The sequence below is a fragment of the Sinocyclocheilus anshuiensis genome, unplaced genomic scaffold (assembly GCF_001515605.1).
Source record: "Sinocyclocheilus anshuiensis isolate Anshui unplaced genomic scaffold, SAMN03320099.WGS_v1.1 scaffold2333, whole genome shotgun sequence".
Taxonomy (NCBI): domain Eukaryota; kingdom Metazoa; phylum Chordata; class Actinopteri; order Cypriniformes; family Cyprinidae; genus Sinocyclocheilus; species Sinocyclocheilus anshuiensis.
In genome coordinates, this window is record NW_015551179.1 from 1378 (window position 1) to 12607 (window position 11230).

Consider the following 11230-nt stretch of genomic DNA (forward strand, 5'->3'; position numbering starts at 1 on the left):
TATAAAATTTTATATTGCATTCATGTAGCTACTGTAGAACAGCAATCCGACAAAGGCATAAAATAAAAAAATAAAAATAAAAATGTGAAATTTTAATTAAATAGAAAAAAGCAAAGTCAAATATCTCAAACAGCTGTTTGGAAAATGCATAAAATAAAATAAAGTAGCAAAGAAAAAGCAAAGAAAAACAGCTCAAACAGTACTCTGCCAAATGCACAGAAAATTAAATAAAATAATGTAAAGTGAAATAAAATACATTAAAAATTGACCTGGTATATATTATTTTATAGGAATTTATTGCAGCTCAAACAGTTAATCTACAAAACAAAATAAAATAAGTGATACATAAAAAATAAATTAAGCAAACACAGCCATCTTTCTATTTGCATATCAGCTTCTCCAGCTCTGACTGATTGAATAATCCTGTAAAAACACTGTAAAGAAAGATGTGGTTGAGTGCTTTGGTCAAACTCGTATTCTTGCCTGTATTTGATGTTCACAATATATCATGAACGTTATACTAGAAGTGTCATTTGTGAAGCAGCAGTCATCTGTCAGCTGAACTAGCCTTTCATTATTTCTTCAATAATGCCTGTGTTCCTACAGAAGTGCTATTGGTTTGCCACTCAAATAAATGAAAAGGACAGCCGGGTGACCTCTTCTGGCAACGGCCTCTGTGTTTGTACATGAACGTCACAGAAGTCACGTCTGTTTCGAACAGTCATGGATGCATAAACATAATCGGTGAAATCACACCCCACAGTGCTGAAACAGATCAATGCTAAAGCAGAGAAATATGAACGTCTAGCAGCAATAAAAAGACTGTAAAGCAATTTGTACAGGGTGGATTTGTGGAACTTGACAAATGACCTCAATGTACTTTAATAATTCAGATATTATACATTACTTCTGAAATCATTAAAACACATTCAGCCTATTCTTTACAAAAAGTACCAGGTTAACATGAAATACCATGATTTATTTGACTTGTTAATGATTATTTGAATCTATTATTTGAAGTCTGCGTTATCATAAATCTAAATATCAAAATCAAAATAAAGTGCCATATTACTGTCTAATATCTTCAGTGTACTGCAGCTTCATCGCAGTACTTTTTTTGAAAGAGATTATTACTGTAAAGCATTTTTTTTTAATTTCAGTTTACATTTTTTTTATTTTAAAATTGAAAATAAAAAAAGATATATTTATAGTTTAATAAATGTATACTTGAAAATAATTATAAATCATGGTAGTGTTTGTTGTATTGCCTTAAGATAAGTAAATAAATTGCATTACGGTAAATTTGGAGCATAAAATATTAGAAAAATTGATGTAAATAAACAGATAATATATTTATAGTTTAATACATTTATACTTTAAAATAATTATAAATCATGGTAGTGTTTGTTGTATTGCCATAAATAAATTGCATTACAGTTAAGTTTGAGTATAAAATAATAAAAAAGGTAAATAAATCGCATTACAGTAAAACCAGTATAAAAAATAGAAAATGTGATTTAAATAAATAAATAAATAAATAGCATTAAAATAAATAAATAAATAGCATTACAGTTAATTTTGAGACTTATGTAAATAAATTGCATTACAGTAAAACTAGTATAAAATAATAGAAAATATGATGCAAATAAATTGCCTTACAGTAAATTGTGAGTGTAAAAATAATACATTTTGATGTAAACAAATAGCATTACAGTAAATTTTGAGTATAAAATCATAAAAAAATTATGTAAATAAATTGCATTACAGTAAATTTTGAGTATAAGATAACAGAAAATAGTATAAGAAATTTCAATGTTAAACACCTTAGTGGGAATAATGGGAATTACAAAATAAAATAAAATACAATTATATTATATTAAAAGCAATAGGGCATCATGTTACTGCACTTAAATCTAAAGGTAAAAATAGAATAAAAAGATTAAAGCATAAAATATAAAAAAATTAAAAGTAAAATAAGGGGAGAACGTGACATATATGTCATGAGAATATACATAATATAAAAAAAAGTCTTCAAAAATAATGCAAAAGGTAGTTTACATTACATTAGACGCCTTTTTACCAAGACCTACATTCCATTTAGCCAACGTAAATATTTTAATGCCCATGCACCTGTCTGTCCTCTATCTCCTAAACCTACAGACACACAGTGTGTTCCTGCAGCTCAAACAGACACGTCTATCATCAGGATGGTCTCTGTTCTGTGGTCAGCGGAGGGGGAAAGAAAGAGGAACTTACTGGGATTAAACACAAAAGCCTTGCGTTGACAGTCTCCCTGTGTCACCCCTGAGCTATCACTGCTATTGTTGTCCTTATTTACCATTTTTACTGATTGGGAGGGGTGTGGGGGGGGTCCACAGTGTGTAATTTGCCCAGTGGGAGGTAATTATACTCCCATGGCACTTTGATCTTCCTGACTGTGCATTTGACTGGCCGGGCAATCAGCTCCATTCAAAGGTATCCCAGCATGGCTGGTGTCCCCCCTCTCCTTTACTCTCTCTGTGACTCTCCACTACAGACAAACAGATTACAATGACGGCTCTTAAAGGGATAATATTTAAAGCTGGAGTGTAATTGATGTACAATGGAGGTAAAGTAAAGGAGGTTGACTGAGAGGATATAGACGTGTGATATGTTAACTGTGAGAGGGACGCGTCACCCCCGTCATCTTAATGCTATGAGATTCATAAACACCTGATTGCTTATACACTTTTTAGTAAACAATAAATAAATAAAACACTGAAATTGAGATTAATTTACTTTTCAGGTCAAATTACTTTTTAATTGCCTCATGCAAACTGCAGTTCAGTTACTTACTACACAATTTATTTGTATATGTTTCCTCTAAGCACACAGCAGAATTGCATTGAATTACAAAATTCATTTAACAACAAACTATTTTTGCAAACTGTTTTCTAAACTACTTTCTCTATAAACTGTTATTTGTAAACTGTTATTTGTAAAATATTTGTAAACCAGCTTTGTAAACTACTTTTAAATTACCTTATTTGTAAACTACTCTTTGTAAACTTTTTCTAAACTACTTTCAAACTAGTTTATTTATATATTATTATTTGGAAATGATTTCTAAACTACTTTTGTAAATCATTTTGTTTAAACTACCTTATTTGGAAACTATCTCTGAACTACTACTTGGCAAGAATTTCTAAAACACTTCAGCAAACTCTATCTAAACTACTTTAATTTGGAAACTATATCTAAACTACCTTTGTAAATTACTTCTATTACTATTTTATTTGTAAACTATTTCTATACTACTATGAAATGAATATTTGTAAACTATTTCTAAACTAGTTTTGTAAACGAGTACTAAACTCATTTGAAAACTATTTCTGAACTACTATTTGGAAGCTAATTCTGAACAATTTTATTTGGAAACAATTTCTAAACTACTACATGAAAACTACTTCTAAATTGGTGTTATGAACTATTTCTAAACTATCTTATTTATAAACTACAATTTGGAAACTATTTCTAAACTGCCTTTGTAAACTACTTTATTTGATTTATTTGAATATACTCTATGGAAACTGCTTCTAAACTACTATATGGAAACTATTTCTAAATTACTTTTATAAACTACTTCCAAACTGCTATTTGTAAATGATTTCTAAACTGCCTTTGTAAACTACTATTTGGAAACTACTTCTAAACTACTATATGGGAACTATTTCTAAATATACTTGGAAACGACTTTAAAATTAATTTATTTGTTAACTATTTCTAAACTCTTTTTTTAAACGCATGTAAACTACTGTGTGCAACCAGATTTGCTTAAAGTCAAGCGAGGTTGTATGTGACACTTGTCATAGGGATGATGTCTGTTCAATGTGATAATGCTAATCTCTGGCAGGGGTTAAAGGTTAAGGCTAGGGTTAATTTGAAAATTGAATCAGAGGCTCAAAAAAGAACAAATGAATGAACAGCTCTACTAAAGAAAAATAAATATTTGACAGTTACTCCGTCAAGAACTAGCGCTAATTACCAAGACGAATCCTTTCAAAACCACATTAGCTCTTTCTGACGTCAGACTTCAGGGTATTTCGCCAAACAGAATTCAATATGTTCAAACCCATACAATAAAAAAAAATAAAACTGATTAATGTAGAATGTAAAGAATATTAAACATTTGTTTCTCATGAATGTTAAAGGTTGCCAAAAGTTTCTGTACATTATTAAAAAAAAACAAAAAACACCAGTTCTAAATCTCAGTCAATGGAATCAAACAGAAAAAAGAAGCAAAAAATAAATTACCGGAAATTTTAAAGGACACAGTTACATAAATTATTTTTTAAGACAAAATGTGGCTAAAAAAAGACAATTATTAAAAAATTTATTAAAATAATAATAAATAAATAAATTCTGACACACACACTTAAGAAAATATAAAATATAAAAACGATATATCCAACATAAAACCAAAATAAACATTAAATAAGAAATTTAAGGACAATATTCAAAGACAATATTTCCTAAAATGTAAGTTCATGGACTTTCAAACACATCATGAGAAGAGCAGGCCAAAGACGGAGTACCAATTTCTTACAGTGTTGAAACTGATTCACAAAAAAGCAGAGTATGTTGTTGGTTACCAAATTATTGTGATATGCATATCACGAAAATAATTACAATATATAATAAAATTATAATAATATACATATAATTTGGCAATCTGCATACCAACTACCACCATTACGAACCCAGGTTAGATAGAATAAGCAAACAAAGTTAAACTGTGTTCCACTGACATCTGTTGGTCGCACAAAAAAACTGACTGAGAAAGCCTAAAACAATCAAGTTCATCATTTCAAAGTCTTTAAAAGTTTGCATGCACTTTTAGTGCTGACACACAAAAATTTCATATATATATATATATATATACATACAAAAACCCTTAGGATATTGACATTTCACTAATCCTCATAACCGGTCTACAGTGTACTTACCTCATATCATGAGCGTATGAATGCGGTGACGTACCTGTTTGATGGGTATGGCCCTTCCACTCCCTATACTGTCAGTTTTACTCTCAATGCTCTTTGTCTGATCACTGGCTTTCCGTGACTGCAAAGAAACAAGACAAGATGTCAGTGCAAAGAACAAACTGGGAACACACATGGAGGTGGGGAGGGTGTGTGTGTGTGTGTGTGTCTGTGAGTTGTGCTTTAACTTGTGTGTGCGTGTGTGGACCTTGGTGGTGATCCTTGCTCGCCTATTGTAATTCACTCAGAGGTTGCAACTTTAATGATCTCTGTAATGTATATAATCAGTTGAAGATGCTGAGGGTGTGTGTGTGTGTGAGAGAGTTGTGCCTTAACTCTAGTGTGTGTGTGCGTGTGTGAAGTGTAGTGAGTGTTGGTGTGTGTGGTGGGGGACAACATAAAATCGCAAGAAAGAGGCTCAAATAAACGCGCAAGCAGAACAGTGCAAACATACAGCAGCACATTGAACGTGCAGTATATATAGATATATATTTACACAGACCAGGACAGACACACAGAACAAAACGACAACGAAAAATATCAAGTTCGACCAATAACGAAACACGGGAAGTCAGAACTAAACCCCCCCAAGAGCTCTTTTGTGATCTTTGGCGCCTCCTTGTGGCTTTACCAACCACAGACGCATCAGATTCAAACAATACAAGAACATTAAATGCAGCTTTATATACAAAAGGTTAGCAGAGGAGGAAAAAATAGGGAGTTAATACGGTGCATCTTTTTCTGACAGCCTCCACCTGTTAAAACATCTGATAAACAGGTCAGACAAGAATAATAATAATAAAAAAGATTCAGAATTAGGGTTAGATTGACAAACATTTCCAAACAAAGCAAAATCAGGAGAAAGAAATGTTAGTTTATACATCATTTCAGTTCCATTTTTCAGTAGCTGGAAATGGCATTAGGGAAAGAATAAATGTTAAACAATGAATCCTCTCATACAAAATGACCCAAAACGCAACATGAATGCTCACTCATACCCGACAGACAACATTATGGCGCTCATTCGCAAATGGAGAGAGATAAAGTTTCATGATCGACTCAAATAAACTAGGCTAAAGTGTATTTTTCAACAGTTTATTTTTTCGTTCGGATATATACAGACACCATACAAATCAAGTCACAGGTTTACGTGGAAATAGTCAACAGGCAGAGCCACACATTGCAGTTCCCACAAGAGAGAGTTTGACTAAAGAGGCGCTGTTTCATATATCTCATATATGTATAGAATATACTTTCTATAGAATACCATTGGAAATCAAATTCAATACAAGGTATACGGCAGTCTATATTTGTCCATTATTGAATTATATAAAAAAACGAAACAGTGTGCAATGCATGGAACAGTTCATCTTAGCACATCGTCATGAAATAAAAAAATGAATAAGCAAAAACAATCAAACAAAAGAACAAAATAATGGCTCTGGGTCACAAATACATACTACATTCATACAAGTCGGTGCATTTCCGTCACGCTTCTCTATGTCTATGAAGGCCTTCATATCGTTCAGACTTCACACCAAGCGAGGAAACCGCGTCCGTGCGCCGCCGCGGCAACTGCATCAACTAAACAAGCGGCTTTATAAACGCATCACAACGCAATGTGACGTCTCAGGGCGTCATGTGACATCATGTTAGTGTCACAGTTGAATGGTGGTCAGCACATCGAACAAGAAAGCTATGTCATCCGGAATCACATCTTTTTATCGTTGAGGGATCCGGCACTATGCCGACCGTGCAGCATCGGGACCTTGACTAGCATCACATTCCAGTATGACGTGGTTCACAAAGCCGCGGTCTTGTTAATAAAGATGAAACGGAGACACGGGGTGCGGTTCGTGGCATTCCGTGTGAAGTCTGACTAGCTAAACTAACCCATCAGAACTCAAAGGAAAGACAATAAATAGGAAAATAAATAGGAGAAACAGAGAAAATCTTGGCAAAGTGTTTGGAATTACCGCAAAAGCAATTTTGGGCGTTGTTGATGGCTATTGTCCGAGTTGGTGAACATTTAGCAATAAAATGACTGATTATGATTCAGTTCAGTGTGTTCATGTAACGCAAGTTCGAAATCTGTCTTTTTCTGTCCAACCAAATGTCCTTTAAACTCAACCATGGCTGCCAAGGGGCAAGTGTCCAAGAAAGCCATGGTGATACCCACGATGCAATGCGGGTTATTAGGGGGAATAAAGCAGCGCTTGTTTGCTCCTCCTCACTGAGGACCCCCTCCCATAATGCATTGCAGTCGTACCACCACCACCAAGGGCTCGTCTAATTGAGGAGAAGCTGGAAAGCCCTTTTAGTTGAAGAAAGGTTGGAAACAGAAGAACAAATCTGGAAATATCGACAAAAACAGTTCAACACTTTGGTCACGGGGAGCGTGGACAGAAAGGGTTTAGGGGGGGGGAGCAATGGATCGCAAAAATGCGTAGACATCTACACTGGAGATGATGGCGGATGTAGTATGATTATTGGCTTTTTTTTTTTGAGCAAAATAGTGATGATGTGTCGAGAAATAATAAAATAAAATAAACCCCTTCCCTCTTCCTGTGCTCTCACAGAATGGAAAATCATGGACAGACGCCACATTAGACCAATGACAAAAATATCTGAATGGTTGTTTTAAGTATCATGGACAACACTTTGGTCACGGGGAGCGTGGACAGAAAGGGTTTAAGGGGGGGGGAGCAATGGATTGCAAAAATGCGTAGACATCTACACTGGAGATGATGGCGGATGTAGTATGATTATTGGCTTTTTACAGGGCAAAATAGTGATGATGTGTCGAGAAATAATAAAATAAAATAAACCCCTTCCCTCTTCCTGTGCTCTCACAGAATGGAAAATCATGGACAGACGCCACATTAGACCAATGACAAAAATATCTGAATGGTTGTTTTAAGTATCATGGAAGCACTGTGCTTGGTTTCCTGTCCTCTGCTGACATCTAGTGGCAAAGACACACACTTATGAAATGATATTCATGAGAGAATGTTATGAATTATGAGGTGACAGGAAATATTACTAAATCGGCAAACTGTTCTTTTTATATTATTCAATAATTACATGAGCTTTAGTCTTTCATAAAAAAAAGAAGTAATTTATTTTTATAACATTTTTAACAAAATATTTAATTATGGCTTTCTTTAAAATGTAATTATTTTATTTTTATTTAGTGTGGAGCAAAATGAGTTGTTACCGATTGCAATCAAAAAATCTTACATTTTTCATTCAGTCTTAACTTAATTTATTGGCACTGGCATTTATATATTTGAATATATATACATATATACATATAATTATTTTTTTTCTTTCTTTGTAGGTGACTGTCCAAATGCTATCCTTTACTCTACTAGTGGTAACAAATTTACTCTTTCACTATGACCCAAAAGACTATGATTATAAGGCCACTCTTGACTTGGAACAATAAAATAATATCTAACATAAATTATATGTATATGACTTGTATATGCCGAAAACTCAGCATAGCACACACAAAACAAAGGCTTTCCTCATTTTTTGCATGCTATTTCTAAAAATTTAGCTCGGAGTGGCTATTATGATCCAATTGCCAATAAGATGACTGGTTAGAGAAGTCGTCAAAAGGGGAAATTAGTAACCAATCCAGATCTCCCAGCCGTCTTCGGAACGTCGTAGAGAGGCTGCGTGGCCCCTCCCTCCTTGGTCTGGCTCCTCCCACTCCCCCTCCCAGCCCTCACCCCCCCTGTTCCCGCCCACACCGTAAGTCCGGCTCCTCAGAAGGTCATGAGTTGAAACTCCCGTTCGCTCTGCCACTCGGACACCCAGACGGGGTAGGTGGCGTGCTTCGGCTCCGTTACGCGCACCGGCAGAGCGTTGTGTCTCGTGTGGACGGGGTTAGACACGACCTAGCAGGGAGGGAGGGAGAAACAGGACAGGGGGCGGGGCTTGCTAGGGAATTTTGCTGATTGACACAGTGAAATTAGGAAGGGCACAGGGAAAACATCAGTATCGGGGAGGGCAGGTATTTAAATCCAGAGAAGATAAAAAGCTAAGTTCCCTTGGTGTAAAGCTTTTAAATTTACAGTGTATATAAAGGACGAGGCAAATCAAAATGGCGGAAATAATAGCATAAATCGAAGCGTCTTTCCTTGTCCTAAACATCTCTCGTCATTTTAATGTTTGCCTCCCTGCATTTACTGTAATATGTAGCTATAAAAAGCATATGGTCATGCGCTTCTGTGGTAGCAGAGGCAGGAGGGATTCAGTTACACTTAGCTCCGTACCTCCCTCTTGTGGTCAGAGATGGCATTACGCTCTCTGGCTTTGCCCTCCACTGCCCTGGGTTTGAGGGGAAGGGGGTGATGAGACCTAAGGGCAGATCCACTCACTGCAGACCTAGAAACAGCTTCTCTCTAGCTCACTGGCCGTCTGAAAGCAGCAGGGGCTGCTGGGAGATCTGCAGTCAGGGGAAGTCCAGCACTCTCAGTAGTGGGAGTGCGTGGTGCTCTGCATTAGCTGCCTCATACTTACTGTGAAGATGTTGGAGCGCCGTTTGGACTGCTTGCGGATGGGCGTGGGAGTGTTGGAGGCGGCAACCGTCTCGATGCGCATCTCCCTCTGGCTTATGCTGGGGGTGGAGGGAACGGAGGACGAGTAATCGCTGAACGCACCTCCTCCATTAGCAGAAGAAAATTTGGGGAAAAGCAATTAAGAATAGGAAAGGAGCAAGAGAGATGCAGTAAACAAAATTATCAGCATGATTTTCTGGTTTTTGACAGGCAGCACAATTTTTATAGTTTATTATAGTTCATAAAGGCCTATTCTTCCATCCTAATTCTCATACTTGTACTATGCATATGAATATGATAGTAGGAAAGTACATGTATGTGCAGTAAGACGTCATAAAATTGTGTCCTGATACCACATATGCCTTTGTTGCATTAAATATCATAGCTACTACAATTATTGTTACTGTTGTAAAAACTATAAATTTATATTTCTGTAATTTTATTTAATTTATTTGTGATGACAGTTTTTTAAAGTAAAAATAATAATTAACAATTTTTGTGGAAAATATGGTTACCATGGTAAATTTTCAGAACTGAAATATGTGCCTTCTTAACATCAACTAGCCAATTGTGATTCACTTTGCGGTTTGCATGCTAGCTGCTTCAGCACAGGTTTTGGCTGACTGAGGCTGATCCTAGATCAGCACAAATGCACCAGACTCACCTGATTGATGTGTACAGAGGGAATGGACGCGGACGGAACTGACGAGTGGCTGGGAGAGTTGGGCAGAGATTTACACGGACCAGTCGAAAGCTGCTGCTTTTTCCTCAGCGCCACCACTTTCTGAGCAACTGCAATCACACATCATAAATATTACAACTATGAAATCAATGCATTAAATAGATTAAAAGTGACAATAAAGACATTTATAATTTCTGTTTCAAACAAATGCTGTTCTTCATGTTTTCTAAAAAAAAGAAACAAAAAAGAAGAAATTTCAAAGCAAATCAGCATATCACAATGATTTCTCAAGGACACTGAAGACGGGAGTAATGATGCTGAAAATTCAGCTTTGCATCACAGGAATAAATTACATTTTAAAATATTTTCAAATAGAAAATATTTCACAATTTTACTGTATTTTTGATCAAGCATCAAGATCAAGAGAAAAAAAAAACTCATCAAACTTTTGAATTATAGGGTAAAGTATGCAAGTATTTGTCCACCTCTTGTACACTGAATAAAAATGTATGAACAGTAGAGATGTTCATTTCGGTTATTTTTCCTAACCGACAACCGATACTCATTAACCGATTGTTAACAGACAAGATTATTTTAAATTAGATAAAAAAGTCTTGACCAGGGGCGCATCATGTACTCACGAGCGAGACTATGGGTGCTCCAGAGAGGGAACAAAATGTCAAAAACAAAAAGTGGATCCCATTGCAAGAAACAAAAATAATCCTTTTATATTTTGCCTGCTATGCGAGTGCCTGGACGTGGATTATTTTTGTTTCTTGCAATGGGATCCACTTTTTGTTTTTGACATTTTGTTCCCTCCCTGGAGCACCCATAGTCTCGCTCGTGAGTACATGATGCGCCCCTGGTCAAGACTTTTTTATCTAATTTAAAATAATCTTGTCTGTTAACAATCGGTTAATGAGTATCGGTTGTCGGTTAGGAAAAATAACCGAAAAGAA

General features: G+C 35.5%; 1 protein-coding gene across 1 annotated transcript in view; it reads right to left on the bottom strand.

The window, feature by feature from the left end:
* Nucleotides 1–741: 741 nt before the first annotated feature.
* The window catches only part of LOC107663355 (uncharacterized), a 39911-nt gene continuing 29422 nt past the window's right edge, over nucleotides 742–11230 (bottom strand). Inside the window, exons 7-10 of the mRNA XM_016453563.1 lie at nucleotides 10253–10381; nucleotides 9552–9706; nucleotides 5020–5103; nucleotides 742–765 (exon numbers count right to left, since the gene is read on the bottom strand). Coding sequence (XP_016309049.1) covers nucleotides 751–765; nucleotides 5020–5103; nucleotides 9552–9706; nucleotides 10253–10381 — 383 coding nt within the window. The 3' untranslated portion in view covers nucleotides 742–750. The remainder of the gene's footprint in view (nucleotides 766–5019; nucleotides 5104–9551; nucleotides 9707–10252; nucleotides 10382–11230) is intronic.